The sequence below is a fragment of the Nymphalis io genome, chromosome 3, assembly GCF_905147045.1.
Source record: "Nymphalis io chromosome 3, ilAglIoxx1.1, whole genome shotgun sequence".
Taxonomy (NCBI): Eukaryota; Metazoa; Arthropoda; class Insecta; order Lepidoptera; family Nymphalidae; genus Nymphalis; species Nymphalis io.
Genome location: NC_065890.1, coordinates 1,591,845 through 1,614,179, shown reverse-complemented (window position 1 = coordinate 1,614,179; position 22,335 = coordinate 1,591,845). Strand labels below are relative to the sequence as shown.

At 32.7% G+C, this 22,335-nt stretch overlaps 2 protein-coding genes across 2 annotated transcripts; one reads left to right on the top strand and one right to left on the bottom strand.

Moving 5' to 3' along the window:
* The first annotated feature begins 199 nt into the window (after positions 1-199).
* On the top strand, positions 200-8,847 carry LOC126781301 (eukaryotic translation initiation factor 2-alpha kinase 1-like). The gene is made up of 3 exons (XM_050506227.1): positions 200-483; positions 6,016-7,355; positions 8,073-8,847. Exons 1-3 carry the CDS (start codon positions 423-425, stop codon positions 8,403-8,405), a joined length of 1,734 nt encoding a protein of 577 aa, XP_050362184.1. The 5' UTR covers positions 200-422; the 3' UTR covers positions 8,406-8,847.
* A 382-nt stretch (positions 8,848-9,229) lies between these two features.
* On the bottom strand, positions 9,230-21,035 carry LOC126781090 (uncharacterized). The gene is made up of 6 exons (XM_050505911.1): positions 21,024-21,035; positions 11,797-14,127; positions 11,384-11,581; positions 10,735-10,876; positions 9,834-10,046; positions 9,230-9,334 (listed from the first exon to the last, which is right to left on the bottom strand). The coding sequence occupies exons 1-6, from the start codon at positions 21,033-21,035 to the stop codon at positions 9,246-9,248; spliced, it is 2,985 nt and encodes a 994-aa protein (XP_050361868.1). The 3' UTR covers positions 9,230-9,245.
* Positions 21,036-22,335: the final 1,300 nt, after the last annotated feature.

Sequence of the window (22,335 nt, the reverse complement as noted above, 5' to 3'; positions counted from 1 at the left end):
TTTTTAATGTGTATATCGTATATTTTAAAATTTCAGATTTATATAATCACGACAATTTTAATTTCTAATTACGTATTAATTTAGGATATAAAGATTATTTAAAAGAAAATAAATGAATAACTGTCTTATCTGTTGGCAATGTCAATCTATCCGTCTGTTTTTTCTGTTTATGGTTGTATTAATTGTCTGTGGATTTGTATAATAATATATTGTATTTGTAAAAGGTGTGCAATATTTGTTATGTGTATGTGTAATTTGCTTGTTCAATAATCATTAATATTTTTATCCGGTTTACAATGTCTTCATACAATTACAATTCGCTGTACAAGATCATCTTGGCTTTATAATGATTACCAGAGACTTTAATGAAAGAAAATCGTGGATACAACATCTAGGCCACTGAAGAAGTTACGTATTTAGCAATGGATAGTAAGAAACATGATAAGTGGGAAGCCTTGGCTACCGTTAAATCTTTTGATCAAGGTATTTACCGAACATTGTTATAATATATAAATATAGTAAAATAGAAATTTATTACACATTAATAAACTAACTTATAAAAATAACCACATTATTTTATGTTTACTTGAATACATCCGATGTGTCGAGAGAAGGAAATGGGAATAATGAAAAAATTAGATAAACTATGCCTTCATAAACAAACACCAACCCCAAATAAACTAAATACTAAACTAAATAGCCACTAAATATGCTTATATATTAACCATATAAACATTTTATGTGGAACCATTATTCTGCCGGGGTGGGCAGCTAGTAGATTTGTATGTTCAATTGTGACTGTCTCGTTGGTCTAGTGGCTTGATGTAAAGCCGCAGACGCGAAGGTTCTGGATTCAATTCCCAGGTTGGGCCTATAAAAAGTTATTGGGTTTTTCTGTCAGAAAATTCTCAGTAGCAGCCCGGAGTCTGGAAGTTGGAAGTGTGGACACTCCTGTACCTCGGAAAGCACGTAAAGCCATTGGTCCTGCGCCTGAACTCTTTCCAGTCATGTCAGATCGCTGTCCCATCAGATTATGAGAGTTAGGGAATAGAGAGTGCACCTGTGTTTGTGCACTATAATATCTCTTGCATAGTTGGCTAATCTCTCTTGAGAATATCCACCGTAGCCGAAATCGGTCTGGAGGACATTATTATGTTCAATTGTGAACATATAAAACGCATCACATATAAAACCTTTCATTTGTTATCAAATAAATTGTATAATTGGATTAGTCAAAATATTAAAAGTTCATCATACATACCTACTTATTAGCCTTATTAATTACTCATATGTTTTGGTCTGTACATCACACATAATGATAAGCTTTTCGTATTGTACTTTAAACAACAGATTTATATAATTATCCTCTTTTTATTGTTTAAAATAATAATAATCATTTATGTCGTTAAAACATGTTAGCATAAAGGTGTCTAAGGATTTTGTTATGAATAAATGTTTTAACTATTACGACAACTGAATGTAAATGTAACAAAAGGAGCAGTTAATAAAAATTACATAACATTACACCCAAATTGAAGTAAATACATAAAATGAAAAAATAAAAAACTTGCTATCACTTGCTAAAATAAAATATAAGTAACTGATAATATAATAATTAAAAAGTTTTATTTATACTATGTTTGGTAGTACATAGTAAAGTTTTGGTAGAATAACTTATTTGCTTTTGCTAAATATTACTGACATACTGTGTTGGATGCAAGAATATGTATCTATGTCTCACTATATCTCTTATGAGCTTTAAATATACGTTCCAATTTTACAGTTACTCCCAAAACTAATTCCATACATTAAAATAAAACTGATTTAAGCCAGAGTTTGTTTACAGCTTTGGAGATTGGGCACAACCCCAATTTTATTAATGATCTATCGGAATCTCTAAATATTCATCAAAATCCAATCATAGTTATTCTCACAAACTTTCGCATTTATATTATTAGTAGAATGCAGATAGGGTTTTTAATAACAATACCTACATAATCCTTATAAATATTTTAAATGTCAAAATGAGTTTGTTTGATACTCCTACAAGTCTTAATTACTCAACCGATCATCATGCAATTTGGTAGTCAGGAATAACACCTCCATGGGCGAAGCCGCATAGGGAATTAACTTATATAAATGTAGTGTATAACACCTGTGCCGGGCCTTACAACCGGCCAATCTTCATAGAAATAATACAGTAATTAGTTTACTATTTACTGACATTTAGTTTTTTTTTCCTTCATTTCTTATCTCAAAAGTCACTTGACGAAATTGGCCTCGACAACACAGAAATGCATGTAGTTTTAAGTAACCTATGCATGCATGCTGCAACATGCGTGGTTGCATCAATTCTATAGTGAATCATATATTCAGTGCACATGAGTGATACCGTTTCAAGTGCATATAATTATATCTTATCAGTATAATGCGGTAAATCAAGAATTAATCAATTGTAGAACATTGATTTCATGATTTGAAGTGGATTATATTAATATTTATACTGTATTGCATCAATGGGTAACATAGTTGCTCATTTGTCTTGAAAAAGTGCTGCAACAATTTTAATGAAACTTATTACATGATAAACATACTTGGACAGGTCATCTGTTCAATTTTATTGCTTAAACACTTCAAATAAAACACAAAGTATTGGCTGAGTCAAATAAATATATAAATATCAAGGACAAAATCTATCTTACAATGCAATACCGTCCTCATACATATGTGTGGTGTGATGCAATAATAAAAAACATTGAGGTGTTTGATAAAGACAATAGTCTTATCGACTATTTGAAACATTATATTGATAAAAGATGTCTTGCTTCGTTCAACGGTATCTATTTAATTACACAACAATCAATATAAGGTTGATTTTATTTGGTTAAATATAGTCGTACCAAGTTCTAGTATAAGTTTAATGTTGTTATATATGCTGTAGATTTATTTATTGCTCGCACACAAACATATAAGAAATAGATATAACTAAATTAAAAACAAAAATAAATCTTTGGACACTACAAAGACTTTATTTTTTGGAAACATGAATATTCATCAATTACAGTCAGTATATAGTTGTTATTCGTTATAACTGGGAATTGGTCCTTTGAAGTCTACACTTAATCTTTCAAATGGAGCTGTTGCTTTAATTAAATTAAAACAGAATAGGATTTCGTACATAATTAGGCTTTATTTCTGAACAAATACGACAAGATCTTGTCATATTTCTTATGTCCTCAATAGAGTATGGTAAATTCTTTGTTTTAATCCAGTGACCCATTCTTGTAATTCCAGGATGACATAAAGTTTCATGTAATGAAATTAATGTCGTATGTACTTGAGTTGAGGAATATATGCGTGATAATGCATCTGCAACATCATTTTCTTTACCAGGCCTGTAAATTATGTCGTACTTAAATGGTGCTAATTCTAAAAAACTTTAAACTTTATTTAAACATTATAAAAGAATAAAGACAAAATGAGGTTTAATATCACTAATAATTGGAAGAATAACTGAAAGTGATACACGTAAAGTTTTCATCTTAAAGTAAAATACAAATAGCACAAACCGCGTGGTAGGGGCTCGGCTATCAAGTTTGCTTCATACCAGTTATATCAAAATCGGTTCAGTGGTGTAGCTTTGTAAGCGTAACACAGCAGAGTTACTTTCGCATTGATAATATTAGATGTGTTGTATTTTATTATAGGCTTTTCGTGTTTGACAACTCACTTTATTTCTATATCAGGTGGTAGACTACTATAACAATTAGTATATCGTTGTAGTAGATACAGATACATACAGTGTATGAAATCATATTTTTTACGACGATATAAACAATACACTCATACTGATACAAAATTCCTTTATTGCAAATAATTTTGTATACATCGTATCGTAGGTTTTCATATAGGAGTTTCCTGTACCTTACCTATAAAATTAATTAATTTTATATAAAATGACGACTCAGTTTTTTCGAAGATCTTTGAAGAAATAATAATATATTTAACTTATACTTAAATTATTATACTGTACAAAATTACTTTCTTCAAGATTAAGTATTTACGCGCGACGACGACTCGATCGGGCTCTTGAGTTTACGACACTGCTGTCGCTGTCGACTAAGCAATCTTAATAACTTTTTCTATTATTTAATTATTGTTTCTTCTTTTTTCAATCCCTTATATTGATTCGTTTTTAAACAATACCACCTTACAGACAAAAAATAAAGTTATGCTTTCTCATTGTATATGAAAATAAATAAATATGGATGCATAATAACTGTCTTAGTAGAAAATAATAAACTAGATAGTTTCTCCTAAAGGTATATTTGCTTAAAGCTAGGTTTGCTTTCTTCGAATTAACAAAACTTGGACAACACGTTGTAGGGGAGGGGCCCCTACAACGTGTTGTCCAAGTCTGGTGTGTGTTTTGTTTTTCTATTGTTTTGATTCAATTTTAGATTATGAATGATTACTTTACGCCCGCGGCTTCGCTCGCGTTTAAGGGGCGACGAGGTCGTGTTAGGTATCTTATGTCCTTTTCTTTACCCCGGACAACATGTATGCAAAACATGATGATCGGTTGAGTAGTTAAGACGTGTTCGCATTTATAATAATAGTAAGAATTATACAAATATTAATTAGATTTTAATGTTGTATTTTGTTAACTTATGCATAATATATATTTTTGTTTATTTACAACTTAATTGACTCCTTATCAAGTTAGACTAAAACCTCCGCCTGAGCACAGCACGGGAGAGGCCACGAATGCGTATCAACACGAGTCCGCCCCATGGGAGCCGGATACCTTTCTGAAGGTTATCACTGAAAAAAAAAACCTATTAAGTTTCTTAGTTAAAATGTATAATAACTTCGTTAAACAACGCACATTATATCGTAAATTACTTGACTGAAATATTAATTTATATAAGGTAATGTTATATTCACAAAATTGATAAATAAATTTGTAACTACAAACCACAGACCACATTAAATACTTGTAGAATTTTCTATGTTTATCTGTGAATGATAAATAATAAAAATTGTTTATCTATATTTTTAGTTCATACTTATTATTATATGCATTAAAAATATTGGTGACGCTAAACAATTTAAACATACTTTTAATATAAAATAAATAATAATAAAATAAATTTTGAAATAACAGTAATTTCAACTTCTCGCGTGTATATTAATTATAATTTTGTGTGTTAACGTGACTATGGTCAATTCTAATTATATTTGTTGTGAGTATAAAAAGTAAATTATATATATTTGTGTTTCCTAAATTATATAATAAAAGACAATATAATTCATATTACTAGTGTAGTGGTCTAGAGTTTAGAGAGAGAGAATTTTACCATGTTTTTTTTTCTACTCTTATTAACATTTTTTTTAAAAAACACAGCTCGTCCATAGTCAATAACTATAAAATAAAAAAATGTTACGAGAAAATGGTACTGAATTGTATTTTTTTTTTCCTATTTATACATAGATTATTGTAGTTAAAACTAATTAAAATTAAGCTTACCTCTATGACGATTGTAAGATTGTTTTAAATTTTCTTGTAAAACTACTAAGTTTTTAAATAAGTGAAATATAAAAATATTAAGAAAATTAAAACACATAAATCGTTTCCCGAATAAAAATATAAATTCGATACTGCAAACGTAACAATGACACGTTTTTACGATAAAGCCATTGAATCGTTTGTTATGAATATGGTTGGTTACTGATTGTTTTTTTTTTAAATAATAGTCTATTAAGAAACCAATTAAACGCTAAGATGCGGCTGAAATCTATTTCCTATATGGATCAAGTCTGATAAATTTCATTTTTCATTTTTATTTTAAATATTCATAATTAATATTGATAAGTAGAATATGTGATGAGTGGGTGGTACCAAGATAGCTTATACAAAACCTTACCACCAAGTGATGATATCAGCATTTTGGTATTCATTAATAAATAAATAAATGAGAACACAAGGCATATGAAAACATTTTTGTGTTCCAGGTATAGCCCGCAATAGCCATCATGAGTCCATCTTGCAACAGAGTATGCAACACATCGAAGTTATCAACTCCACCGCGACAACGCCGATTAGCTTACTCGTACAATCACTGGTTAAACAGCTCTGTTCACTACTCGAAAAGGACCTCAACAGAGCCAACCAATTGTACAACACGATCTGTGAAAAACTTCACAGCATGAATTTAATTGATAATTCTTATTCGATGGGAGAGTTCGAAGTGATGAGGAGCCAGTATCAGAGAGCACTCTACCAACTCGTCACCGTAGCCAGTGGCTCAGAAATACCCATTCCTCTCCCAGTGTCCTGGCCCATCACTGCTTCAGCTCTGGAGTGGTCGCGATACCACAAGGAGTTTGAAGAATTATACTTCATAGCGGGAGGTGGGTTCGGTAGCGTGTTCAAAGCGCGACATAGGTTAGATGGCGTTGAATACGCTGTAAAAAAAGTATTTATCAAATCTTCAGACGTCAATTCCATAATGACACATTTGGCTGAAGTAAAAACAATCGCCAGTTTAAATCACCCGAACATAGTCAACTATAAGGCTGCATGGCTGGAGCCAATGATAGAATCCAAAGTGAAGAAGAAAAAGAGATATAAAATGGACACTGATAATGATGACTTTTCAATGGAATCTAACAAGTCTTCCGTATATCCTGACATAATGAAATCATTTAAAACTTACAATTCTAAAGAATTAACTAAGCACTACAGCCAATCTGACTTCATAATATCATTTGAGAGATCGAACAGCTTGGACAATACCGTGAGTTCTGACGAAGAGTTGGACGACGAGGAGGATTCGAGTTCAGCCGAGCAGAACGCCGTATGCAAACTTCTATTAAGCAAAGAATACGAAAACTGTTCTAGAGTTAACTTGAAATGGGCTACCTTGTATATACAGATGACGTACTGTCAACAGACACTTAAGCAGTGGTTAGACGAGCGCAATAACCATATGATACACTCAAGAAAAAACTCCGATGATCTTACTCTGCATCACAGTGACTCGACTGACTCCAACTGTTATGAGTCTTCCTTCCCTGATACCAATTACCCCGTCGCCTGGACTCGTATAGATATATTGGTTGACATGTTCACTCAGCTGGTCCGAGGACTTCATTATATTCATTCGAAAGGGGTTATTCATCATGATGTTAAGCCCAGCAATGTGTTCGTGGCTCAAAGCGAAAATGGTCTGCTCGTTCAGCTGGGCGACTTTGGCTTGGCCTGTCCGTTGCAACAATCTCATAGTGGATTTGCTCTCGGTACGCATTTGTATGCAGCGCCTGAACAACTAGAAGGGCAATGCAATCCTAAGGTGAGATGAATTTTAATTGTTTTCTATATAAAAATCCATTTAAATATTTATTTAATTTTTCATTATGTTTCTTTATATTTTTTTTGCGATTTAAAATATGAACTAGGAAACAATGTTGAAACTTTACGTAACTATTAACTAGGTTTATAAACTATTTTCATGCTTATGTTACTGGAAACAATATTCACTTGTGGTTTGCATTAAAGACGTGATATATTGTTTATGTAATTTCTGGAATACAAAAATGTTGCCATGTTTTAACATAATTACAACAACAAGTACATTTACTTCAAATATTATATTTTGTTTATTTATAATATTATTATTTATTTCTCTTATTGTAATAAGCATTTTATTAGATTAAAAGAAACTATACATCATGAGGAACAGTTTAATTTTCGTTTTAAATTATATTCTTAAAGAAATTTTCATGAAACCCGACAATAAATATATCGAAACGTCGTATGACCATATCAAGTCACTTACCTCGAAATATTTTGTCTATTTACAAATTAAACTGGAATATATTTATAGTACCGTAACAGCCCGTGAATGTCGAACTGCTGGGCTAAAGGCTTCCTCTCCTTTTTTGAGGAGATGGTTTGGAGCTTATTCCACCACGCTGCTCCAATGCGAGTTGGTGCGATATTTATAGTAAAGTTTTATTTTTATCTGTTTACATTTTTTTTATATAACCATTTGTATTAACATTTTCAGAGTGATATGTATTCTCTTGGCATCATACTTCTGGAGATGGTGGAGACATTCGGCACGGACATGGAGCGTGTTAAAACTATAACGGGCCTTCGAAAGGGACAGATTCCGGCGAACCTCACCGCAAACTACCCGAAGATCGCTCACATCATCGGCAAGTTGATCCAAAGGCGACCGAACAAACGGTTAGACACAACACAACTTCTAGAAGAACTCAACACTCTCTCTGAAAATAAAGACGATACAATACGTTTGCTCAGAGAGGAGTTGGCTGCGAAGGATGACGAAATAGCTCATTTGAAGTTGATGCTTTCTAAATATAACTTCCGTTCATGATAGATTGAAAATGTTCCAAACTTAAACACTTATCAATGATTTGACATTATAGGGATGGTGTTGCCAGTGTTTTCACAATTGTCACAAATTGTTTTTATTTTGAGCAAATATAAAACATTTTTTTTTAAATTTTATTAAAATAATTATTTGAACAATAATCTTTGAATCAAATTAGTTTAACGTTTAATAAATTTCACATGAAATTGTCAATGTAATGTTTTATTTTAATGATAAGACAAATTCTATTACGGATTGTTTTTGCATTATTATTTTTTGAGAAAAAAATGCTTTTATTGTGTTTTTATAAATTATCATAAGTTTTCCTACTTTTAGATTCAGTATTTTTTAACCTCTGGCCTATGATAACACGATGTTATGAAATTGTACTGATGTGAGTTTGTGTGTAATAATTTAATTGAAATATAAGTATTTAATAATTATTTTTTTTGTATTTTTAATTAAAATCCCATATAATGATAAAAATTTATTTACAAAAAAAAGTTAACTGCATAAATTAACATCTTATTCTAGTTTTATATTTACAGTCTTAATTTTTTAATTGTGGCTTTACAGCCGCTACACGGAATCAAGTCACAAAACGTAGACAGGCGTTGTTATTATATAAAATTAAAATATTGGATACATACTATATATATATATGTCCCACTCGTGGACAAAATGTATACATAGAAAAGAGGAAAAGTTAAACAATTTCATTAATTTAGATTTTTCTTAACCATCTTGGAGCTTGTTTGTTGAATGTTTAGGATGAAGATTTTTTGACTTTATTCGAATGTGTAGCTCCGTAATATACTTTAATCTAATTTGGCGGGACGTGGTCTACAGCAGCGTGTCCACGGCGTGGATGACGCCGTTGGTCGCTGGGATGTTGTGTGTTATCACTTGGGCGTTGTTCACTTTGATGCGACCTGTTGGATTAAATTGTTTTTAAAAAAACTGATATATTACAAAATTATATTCGAGACGATATTTACACTTAGTAATTGTTAGTTAACGTCCAAGTAATAGGTAAATAATTTATGAAAGTTGAGAAATATATTGTGTAATACTAAAAATAAAAGTACATGTGGATAGTATAACAATGACTCGACTGACTATCGTAACACACCGAGTCGTCAACTCTTAAGCCGGATCTATACTCGCTCATGAATCGCGACCGTGAACTAAGCCGTAATTCGTGCATTGTCTCTGACCGAAAAATATGCCGCGAAGGCGCAAAGCGTTTCATGGCTTTCGCGCCGCTAATGTTGAGCGGGCATTAGTGTGACGTAGCGTGAACGTAACAAACACAAACTAATGTATAGTTTTTGAGTCGTATAAAATATCAGGAAACTTTTCTACCACAATAATTGTGCAAGTATTTTGTGGGCTACGATAGTGTTAGGATAGGGCCATAGGGCAGCTTACCAGAGCTCTTCTGCAGGGTCAAGGGCTTGGCGTCCTCCATGGAGTTCCTGAGCTGGTAGTAGCGCATGCCGGCGCTGTACAGCGTGCCGGGCAGCACGTGGCGCGCCACCAGCGCGCGCGCGCTCGCCCGCTCCGCGTAGCGCGACAGCTCGGCCGGCGACACGCGCGCGAACGCCGCGTCCGTCGGCGCGAACACCGTGTACGTTTTGCTCTCTGAGAAATCATTGTAAGTTATTGGCCTGCATCACACATTTCCTCGCATTGCAAGAAGTTCTATAATGATCAGACTCGGCCTCTAGTCTACTGGTTATGTCGTAATAATCTAGAATATAGAGTCTATTTAGATATTAATTATTGCAATGGCATCCGGCACACGCGTATATACCGAGAAAACTTAGTGATATTTGTTACACGTTGTTAACAGTCAATTATTTATGGGTTAAACATAAATTTTTGAGAATTTTCTATTATTATCTACTACTACTACTAATTAAAAATATTTTTTTTTCCAATTAGAATCGTACTCTATATAAATATATAAACGAAATACCACTCATCACGAAATATCCTAAACTACCCGCCCGATTTATTTGAAATTTTTGTCACTGTTACTCCTTCCCCGACGTAGACGCTCATTACGAACGGATCTTACGCAAATCCTATGTAAAATTCATTTTTCTTATATACCCGTGCGAAGCCGATACTATTAGCTAGTATTGTTATATTGTTTGAAAAGTCTACACGCTTAAACATTTGATATATTTTAAGAAATTCTCTTAAAATTTAACTACACGTACAAATAGTTAACACCATAAAAATAGTGTCCAAAATATTTTATTTAAATCTTAAATAGCATGTTATGTTTAAAGGATTTGTTCGTTCTACAAGAAAAAATTCATACCAGCTAAAGTTTCCGCGAAGCCGCTGGCGTATATTGCTTTTAGGAAAGTCGTAAAGCGTCGGTCGCGGTCCGCCTGCAACGTCTGGACGAGGTCACCCACCGGTAGCGGGAACATCACGCGGTCCACGGCGTGAGCTATGCCCTGGAAAGGTGATATCTGTAGTATATAATTAAATTAACTATAAGTACTCTTATTATTATTATTATTATCCATTCCGGTTTCATTTGCTAATAACGCTCGACATATTTCAGGAAGCCTACCTGCGCTCTGAGTTCTGATTACCATGAAGATGACTTACCGTTGATGATGAGATACCGTTTCTTTCCGAAAATAATTTAAGTGAATATCAGAAAAAGTGATATTAATAATATTTAATAACTATTTAAATTGAGTCATATATATGAACTATTTTTTAAAAAGAGCCGTTATGCCTCTTGCCCCAGTGGTTAGAAGACGAGAATCTTAACTGATGACTCCCAGTTCAAATCCTTGCACCGGGACAAGCATCGCTGAATTGGGTGTGAAGTGGAACATATACAAATTGTTACATAATTTATTATTTAAAAAAATATTATGAAAATACTGTCTCGTGGATTTATGTTAGGTCTTTTTTGTGGGTAGCAGTTATGTCGTATACAAATAGTTTACCTGTGGTATATGTATGTCCTTCTTATCATCAAGGATTCGAGCACCGTTTATCGTCGTCACTCGCACCTCGTTCCACTCGACGTCGTGCATGTCATACTGATTGACCCGAAGCTGAGTGCCGGCGAGCGAGACGCCTGTCATCTCGTCTTGGAGAGAGCCGATGTCGAACGCGCCCGGGATCACGTGATGGAGTAGCAACTGGGGATAATAGCAAACATTTTGTGACGTTGTTTTATTATTTGATAAAATATTAATCATTTTATTTAATTTTAAATGATGAACATGAAAATAACAATGATGACTCTGTGTACAGTGCTGTGTAGTACTAAAATGAGGTTAATAGATAATAAAGATTTAAAAATGAAATTAGTAAAATTATTGTAACAGGTTGAAAAAAAATACTTTTGACTCACCCCACTCAATAGTCTAGGATTGTCACGGAACTTTTCCTCTGCCCTATCAGGTCCTCCGAGTTGAACCAATAAAGTCCTGAAAGCTTTGTCAGTTGGTGCGAAAATTGTGTAAGGTCCTGTTTCATTTAATATCGCATCCAAGCCTGATTGCTTCAAATATTTAGCTGTTGCGAACAGACCATTTTCTTTCAAAATATCTACCAGATCGGGTGTATCACTCTTATCATACTTCAAGTTAACAGTAGATTCTTCATAATTCGGGGCTGCACTTGATCCGATTACAACAATATCTTGAGGCGTCGTTCTATAAATGGGAGTTGTATTTATTACAGTTGTACTGGGAACATGATTTCTTGACGCTTGATTATGGCTGTGTCTATTTTTAATGTAATTCGGAGTCGATGATTTGATAACATATCTTTCACTAGTGGTCGCTCGTGTGGTAGGCGCATATGTTTGGGTCTCGGGAGTAGCTCTTGTTGATGATACAATTGAATTACGATAAGTAGAAGAGGGTGTTGTTTGTATTGGGTTAGTATGTCCGGAGTTACCGTAATTCGACGTTGTTACGAAACTGGTGTAACTTGACGGGTGATGTGATGATTCGGCTATGTATTCAGTTGTTGCAATAGTAGGGCTTTGGGTGCTGGAAGTGTAAATATTATTACTAATTTTGGTTGGTCCTGGCAGTTGTATTTCGCCCTTCTTTATCTTATTCAAAATGTCTTCAACTTCAGGCCCTTCTTCGGTTTGTTGTCCGTTTGCCTTCACACCTTTCACTTTGAATGTGCCATCATCTTGTTCCTCCAGAAACACGAATGTGACTTTCTTTTTATTTTGCAGAGAATTTGGTATTTTAGAAACTTCTTCCAAATTACCGTTGTCAGCTTGTTTTATAAGTTCGAAGTTAGCTCCAGGTGGTAAAACACCTTTTGTTAAATCGTCAAAAGAGATGCGACTCTCCTTTTGCGGTTCTTGAGTAGCTGTTATCAGCTTACCTAAGTCCGGACTGTCAGCGGCTATTGCTCCTTTTGGAATCAAATTCGGGTTAGTTGTTCTTATAACTTCAAACTTTTGACCGTTTAAAGAAATTTCGCGAGATGTGAAATTTTTTTCATTAAAATCTTCTGGATTTTCTGCTAAGGCAACTTTAAGTTGTTTTAATATATCTGGCTTTTGAAGTAATGCTACGCTTTTGGCTCTTAAATTATCATCAAAACCTTTTGTATCACTCTCTTCAAGGAGATTTTTAATTTCGTTGTATAGCTTTTGTTTGTTTCTGTCTTGAGGAGGAGCCCTGGTTCTGGTCGGTGAACGAGTTCTATACCTCACAGTAGGCCGTGCTGTTGTAGTAGTTGTTGTTGTTGTAGTCGTAGATGTCGTTGTAGTTGGGTGCTCCTTTTCATATTGTTCAACAGCTTTCCTGAACAAATCTGTTTCATGTGGTAGTAAGGGTCTTCGTTTTTCTTGATTACGTTTGAAGAAGTCTTCATAATTCTCTGTTGTCGTATAACTTGGTATTGACTTTGTGGCCTGCTTACTGACAAATTCTTCGTGTAATTTTTCTACTTTCTCTTGTTGCTTTTGTTGCTGTTTCTGAACAAACTCTTGATGTTTCTGAATAATTCTTTGTCTTTCTTGGAGCTCCTTTAATTTTTCTAGATTTTCTTTTGATTGTTGTTCATAATAATCCCTTAACTGTGACACAGATTGTCCATTATTATATAATGGCGATTGACTTATTGATGTCTGGAAAGGAATTTGAGGATTGTTCAAATTCTGTGGCGCTAGATTAGGTGCGGCTTGAATAGTTATGGGATTGGGTGCACTGAAAGCTGGATTATGACCAGTGCTTAGAGATGGTGAAAATGCGGCCTGTGTAGGCCTCTGCTGCGCTATAGAAATTGGACTATGAATATTTTGATTCTGATTAAACCTTTGTGGAGCGCTTTGCGTTAATGGAAGACCATTATTTTGAAATGCTGACAAAGTGGGAATCGGTTGTGGTATATTTTGATGCTGTTGAATTTGACCCAAATTGTTTATTGGATTTACGTTTGAGGGTTGGCTATACTGAAATCCATTGTTGTTTTGAATGGGAGCATTACTTGGAACGTTTTGAGTTGGTAATAAATTGTTGAACTGCGGAACATATGGTTGTTGTTGAAAGATTGGCTGTGGGAATTGGATTGGGGGCGCTGGACTGCTCAATATACTCGGTTGCCCTTGGAAGTTCTGTAATGAAGGTGACACTCCATATCTCGTTTGATGATCGTTGAAACCAGTAGGACCTAGTGGTGGCTGTCTGTTTCTATCGAAGTCATTTTCTATCTGGAAAGAGAAGAAAAATATATCAGTTATGTATATCAGTTAAACATTACATTAGATTTAGGCTTAAAGTGTTTTTTTTAATCAAATACAACATAATGAAATAAAGGCCCTATATGATATATACACATGTATAGAAAGAGTCTTCTTATAACTGCTGAAAAACATGCTTAGATACATATATGTATATATAGTAAAATACGAGCATATAGTATTGTTTTACCGTCAGAATATTTAAAAAGTGCTATTCTTAACACAAATATCTAAATAATGTCTTCTAAATGTTATGTAATAAATATTACTGTTGAATCTTAATAAGATAAAATGCTCAAATAATTTTTATATACTCGTAACTACTTCTTATTTCAGTAATCATTATTCATGTAATTATAAATTTTTAAATTGAAGCGTAAAATGAAATATTCATCTGTAAATAATTTGTAAATAAAAAAAAATCCAAAGATCTATCTTAAGATTATCTATCTTATATTTGATCTTGCTGGACTGTAACAGAATGTGAGATGACATAGCTATTTCTCACAATTCACGGAGCAACATTTGTCTGTTCGTGACGCATCAGTAGCACGAAAGTGCATTCTTTAGTATGCGCGGGCGCAGAGAGATGAGATCTAACATAATATATTTTATATGAACTGTTTCTATGATTATCGAAGTAAAATCTTGTTTAGTAAAATTAGAACTCAACAAGATGTTAACTGTATTTTTTAATTAGCTCACTATATTTTTTAAGTCAGATATTTTTATGTCTATTATCTAATAGATGTTTTTTTTTATATTGCCTAACTGAAAAAAACTCCTTAACCAATATTCATAAAACTTATAATAAAAGACGCAGCACATGCCGGAGAAGTAACATAAGTATATTCGCTTCGCAGTTTCACCCGCTTTAAATTACTAGATATTTATTTGATAAGCGTTTTTTTTTTTTAATTTCATATTCTTGTTAAAAACTATGCAAGAAAATATTTGCTTATAATTTATGGAGGGACATATTATGATGTCCGCCTTACTAATTTTGGCAACGACGTCCATTTTCAACAGAGATGAGCCAACTATGCAGGATATATAATAGTGCACAAGTGTGTAACGCAAATGCAGTCATATTCATAATTTGCTGGACAAATCCGTGGCGACCGGAAAGAGTTCAGGTGCAGGACCAACAGATTTGCGTGCTTTCCGAGGCACGGAAATCGAGGTTTATGTCCTTTCTTAGGATTCAAGCTTCTTTTATACCAAATTTCATTAAAATCAGCTCAGCGGTGTAGCCGTGAATGAGTAACATACAGACATACAGACATACAGAGATACAGTTACTTTCGCCTTTTTTATTTATTTATTTATTAAGGATCTCCAACAAAGAATACACACTTACGAGTACATTACGTCGTGGAATAATATTTTAAAGTATGTGTGATCCTTCAATTAAAGGAGACCACAGCAAGCAGTTTTTAATATTAGTATACTATATACATTTTGTTTTTCTTCGACATCTATGTGTTAATAAGATTACGTAACTGTCTATGATAATTTGAGTACCGGTTAAAAATGCACATACAGGATGTGTTATGTGGTGGAATGCCGCCGAACTGTCTCATGACGGCTCACTTTCACGGCGCGCTAGCGAGTAGGCGTTCCGGCCGCTTTTGGTTTCGTTTGGACTTTACTTTTGTTTTAAAGGTCATGTGATCTCGTAAGAGTGAAAGAGTTTTAAGCAAGCCGTTTTTAATATTTTAGTTTAAAATTGTAAATATTTGTTTTTTTTTCAAGTTATTATTATTTTAAATCAATAATAAGAAATTTATGTTAAAAAAATATATATAAAATGCTTCCTTTAATATTTAATAAGCTTTCTCATCATTTTAGAGTTAAATAGTATTAGCTTAGCTCCACCAACCTATGATATGCACTCTGTAATTAAATGATAACGATAAAACAGAAAAGTATAAGAATACCATATTTATTAAATATCAAGGAAGTAATTTTAACCTATCTTTTATATTTTTCTAATATTCTAATCGTGTATTATTTGATGACATCTCAGTGATGAAAAGCTCAATACTTCGCGGATAAGAAACGCTAACATAACAGAAATTTACCAAGAAAATTCAAATATTAAAAAGAAAATAATATTAATAAACAAAGCTATGATTCTTTCATAAAACATTAGTTAATAATCAAATGACATTCCATATTTTGTATGGCGCATCCACCAGATATTTCATCACTAATCTAGAGTACTATATTTACTGTTTTCAAAAGTCAGTTTGAATATAAGGATGTATAACTTCATTGGGTTGACAGTTAGTCCACGGAACATTAGAGAATCAACCAAAACGATAAAGCTACCAAAAAAAATATTCATAACATAGGTTATCACACTGTGCCTCTAATCTCAATTATCTATTAATACTCTAAGGGTAAACAATTTTAATATTATAGGGGCAACCGGTAAAATGCCTACTCATATATACCACTTTGGCGTACTGTCAAATATATTATCATAAATACAAGATAATACCATAGACAATTATTATATTTTTTAATTTATTAAGCTAACAGTTATATACATCTTAAACGAAATTTGTTTCATTCATCACGTTCTCACATGAAAGTAAATTTTTAACTACTTCAAATGCAACTCTATAACATTCAGTGTCGATTTTCTAATCGTTTGGAAACAAAGATGAGATGTACGCGAGTTGAATGAGAATAAGTCCGGTTTCCGTAAAACGATGAAAGTTTGCTTTCCCACTCATTATGTTAGGTTACGTTATGTTTACGAATCAGCAGGGCTATACCGTAAGAACTCACTTCATTACTCATCAGTGAAATGTTGCAACCAACTTACAGCGATATACTATTAATTCTAGTAATGTTATAATTATTATGGTCAATGACCCATTTGTTTTCTGAAATTTCACTACCGTTTTCTGCGATGAGTCGAGTTTGTTCTTACAGAATAGCCCTGCAGTTTCATTTTGTCTGTGTGCGAGTTTCATTAACAGGTATTTGAGAGTGAGAGAGAAACAACAAAAAGTTTTAATCATCTTCGTACAGCTTCGTTTTATCGTCACCATCTAAATACGAGCGACTTTTTATGACAGTTCGGTTGTATTACGGTATTATGAGTCCAAACAAAGATGCTCCTTCAGTGAAGAAAGAAGGTGAACATATTATTACGTTTTTTTAAATATATAGACAACACTGGTGTGATCTTAGGTACAATTCATTTTTTGAAAATCGAATAAGTTCGTCGTAAATGCAAATTTAATTAATCTCTATTAAAGTATAATATACAAGTACTAAACGTAATTTATTCATTTATTTTTAAGCTATGTACAGTAATTTTTATAATATATAAAATTAAAATAAAAAACAAAATACACATCACAAATCACTCGCCGTCTAAAAGATTGTCCTGTGGCATACGATACGATACGATACGATTAAATTTGTTTCATCATCAAAAACGGTGACGATATTAATTTCTTTTATATAATATATTAAATATATTAAATAGCATGTGTGATTATAATGAAAGAATAATTATAACGATGTAATCGAAACTTATTAGGTTAAAGAAATGATTTACACGCAACGATGTTATAATAAGTTGAATTTTCAATTATTCCAAGAATTATGGACGATTGGACTGAAGTATGAAATACCACAGAATGACGAATTGCCAACGATCTACATGCTTATCTTTTTTTTTTTATAGAATAGGGAGGTGAACGAGCATACGGGCCACATGATGGTAAGTGGTTACCAAACGCCCTTAGACATTGGCATTGTAAGAAATGTCAACCATCGCTTATAGCCAATGCGCCACCAACCTTGGGAACTAAGATTTTATGTCCCTTGTGCCTGTAATTACACTGGCTGGTTTGAAGGGTATGTGAGCCAGTGTAATTACAGGCACAAGGGACATAACATCTTAGTTCCCATTTTTTAAATACTACAAATACATTTAAACTTATATATCCACTGTGAAAATCAACAGATAATCACTCCACGCTATTTTATCATCTTATTAATCTATTAATCTTATGTTCACTGATGTACTAGTAATAATAATGTCCTCTAGACCGATTTCGGCCCCGGCAACCAATCTCAAGAAAGATTAGCCAACTGCGCAGGACATATTATAGTTCACAAGTGTGTGCGCAAACACAGGTGCACTCTATTCCCCAACTCTCATAATCCGATGGGACGGAAATCCGATACGACCGAAAAGAGTTTAGTCGCAGGACCAACGGCTTTACGTGCTTTCCGAGGCACGGGAGTGTATACACTTCCAACTTCCCGGGCTGCTACTTAGAATTTTCTAACAAAAAAACCCAATAAATTTTTATTCGCCCGACCCAGGACCTCCGGGTCTGCAACCTTACATCAAGCCACTAGACCAACGAGACAGTCAACTGTGATGTACTATTATTTATTTAAATACAAGATTTAAATATATTAATTGACAAAGCTAAAAAAAACGGTATTTTATTATAGGAACCTAGCTCAGGAGGCAGGAAGGATGTATTGCCTTCGTGGAGTCAAAAACTTATTTATACGTCTCGTTTTCATACAGTGATCGTAATCAATATAATTTAAATAAATATAAGCTAAGTTTCTTTTTTCAAATAAGGTGAATATTAGTCATCTGTAATATCCGTAAACAAACATAAATTAATCTTTTACTTAACAAGTTTTACCATAAAAATAGTACGCGATTACGTAAATCGACGATAGGTGTTCGGTTCCCGGTTACGCAAACTTACGTGTCAACGAATCTTGCGGTATGCGACATTTCCTTGATTAAACCGTGACTGCGGTTTTATTTAGCCCTTTTACGTATTATTGCATAAATGACGCAATCAATTCAATTGCTGTAAATAATTTACAGAAACTGCAATCTGCAAACCTATGGTTGAGGAAAGAAAATCGCTTTTTTTGTATTCTACGTGATTTATTTTTGTGGTATAATGTGCAATGAATAAATAAATTCTAGCTTATTCGTTTCGCCGGTTGCCCTGATGTGTGTCTTTCTGATCTAGTGGTAGAAATTTAGGTACTCCAGTGCTATTTTTAAAGAATTCATTCTCACTCACTCGTGAAATGTAGACAATCGACCTATGGTGCTATCCTATTTTGGTGCTTGTATACTTGAAATGTTATTAATATTATACAACATTGACCATGTTGCATATCACTTTCTGACATTTCACAACGGTTTTCTTTAGAGTTTGTTCTCACAGAATAATGATCGTTCTGATCAATGAGCTAGTCTAATGCTTTTAAAGCTAATAGATTTTGGGTAAAAATCAATAATACAAAACTGTTGAACTTCTGTTTAGTGTATTTTTTGATCACTTAAGCGCTTCAATCGCCAATATGGTGGAACCACCAATAGTAGTTTGCAAAACGAGAGTTTGCGTTAAGACGACAAACGTAAAAATGTGCTAAATAAAATAACTTATATTAACAATAAACAAATTTAAATATATAAATACAATTTGATTTTAAATTTCAATTGTTAATTCCAGAGGCTCTAAAATATTAATTAATATTTTAAAGTTTTTATTTATTTGCCTTCAGTTTGTTTCATATCTTCGAATATAATTTTATATGATAATTAAAAAATATATATTATATAAAATTTTATTCGAATGATGAAGTTATGATAAATTACTCTATTCTCAAAGATTTATTGCAGTAGTTTTTGCAATGTATACAGACATGACAAATAAATAATTCATAAAAAACTTTCTAAAATATTTCGTACATATCTAAAATATATATATACATTCGTGTTACATACTTTTTATTCTTAATTGTTTTGTTAATAACTTGCGCTAATTTTAATTGATTTTTTTAATAAAATGGCATCATAACGGTATACATTTGCTTAATAAAAAAAAAATGGCTCGAAAACGTATTTCAGATTTTTCACGTCTGTAATCGTGTTTTATTCTTTCCTGCTGTAGGTACCGATATTTATCGCTTGTATTATAAAAAAAGACCGTTTCTTCCAGCTTGTTCGATAACGCACCTTTAACATACAGCCATCTCCAAAAATGGACACTAAAATACATTTATTAGAGAGTGTTGCCATATTCGTAATACACACTTCCCCGCGTATGTGACATATTACACAGAAACAGTTAGTTACGTTACTAGATGTATAAACACAATCTTCAGTTAAAATCCAATCTAGTTAGTATTATGTAAACGGTCGCTAACATTTGGTTATAGTAATTATGACTGTCTTTATTATTACATTTTTAATATATTAAAAGTTATATAAATTTCGGTAATTTAAAAAAATATAATTACAACATTTCTAATAAAAATAATGTAATTAGCATTGCACAGAGCAATCAACACGTGTTGATATTTCTAAGATTAAATACTTTTAAAGCAAATTATGCCTATTACGAATTATTATGCCCTTACGAAAGTCTCGTAAGTGACTCGCTTTCTCTGAATTCTCGAATATTCCATGTTACTATAATATACAATAGTTGTTGACCATATAATGAAATTTATTCAATACAGTTGCGTTAAAATGATTGTAAACTGTCACCAGATTAAATCGCATTATTAAAAGAATACTACCATGAGTGTATCACATATCAATGACAAATGACAATGCTTTTATTATCTAGAAGCGAAAGGTGTTTTATATAAGCGCTTAAGTAATACATTATCTTCATTATTGTCATCATTAGATTTCCCTGTACATAATTGGGGTCGGTGATGTGTCGATGAAAAGAAGCGCTTGAAAAAAGTATTTGTTCGGTTAACAACTGGCAGCTGTGGAACCTTTTGAAGGCTGGTTTTGTTTATGGATTGGTTTCGCGCCATTACTCGACTAATTTACTTACCTGTGTGAACATTATTAGTAATTAGTGAATGTCACTTGAGAAAATTTACCTTAGTAGATTCTAACCAAAATTTACAAACATTTATACAACTTAGTGATTTTTTTATACTCTGTTGAAACTACAAGGCATTATACATTCAGCCTAATAATAACTAAAACAAAAAAACCTTATTGCCGTTAATATTTATTATCATCTAAAGGCGTCTTTCTTTAATCTAGTTAAGTAACTACGCGTATAATGAATATCAATTAATGCGATACATCGAGCAGCATCTCAAGGGTGAAAGTAGGTGGATAGCCGTTCGTGCGACTCGTGCAACATGTACCTATTTACATTTATCATATGCGCGTGAGCATGTACAAATAAATATGACTTTTCATAGCAAACAATGATATATCATACCGAGGTCATTCACCTTGAAACTTTAAAGGCCTTTATGATATATTCATTCAAATAAAAAAAATAAAACTTTTTATTTATTAGTAGTACGTTTCGATTATTAAATATTCAACTTAAACACGAGTTGAATTATAATTATTATAATTTTAAAATGTATAAATATTTTCCACATAAGGATGATAGGAGAGGTTAGGAATGTTCGCGGAAAATGCAGCGTTTCGCAAAAGCGATTCGTATATATAATATTGGCTGTTCTTCTTAGTTTCACCCGCTCTATTATTTACGCGACAAGCGCGAATCTCATGTTCTTGTACTGAGCGGAAAGATATAGAAATATCGATTTTCTATTGGTCATACACCACACATCTCTTTCCTCCACACATCTCTGCTATGATGGATAGCGGACTTGGTAAGATAGATTTTTAATAATAAAAAGAAATATTGTTTGAATTAGCTTGAATTACGCAATATCCGATTAGCATATAACTTTCACTTATACAATAATAGATACATATTAACAACTTCCAAATTTCAAGAAGCTATAAATAGTATATTTATATATGTAAATATATTTTATGTATATAGTCATTAACGTAAACGGATTAGACAAAGAACTGCTATGTTTATTTTGAGTTCTTTGTAACATAGCATACAAAACCATGTCCTAATAAATTATAATGATTTTGTCTTTTTTATTTGAAATAATTACTTTAAAAATGCTTTAGGAAATCTGAGCCTATGAGTGGTAGAATTACTTATGAGTTAGTGATACCCAGTCAGAATGGTAAAGGTCTACCACATATATATAATTCTATATATAATAATATATATAATTCTAACACATGTACTATCCAACAAATAGGCGACCAGTATGGTGAAGAAGTTGTCGTGAAATTCGTGTTATTTACGACAA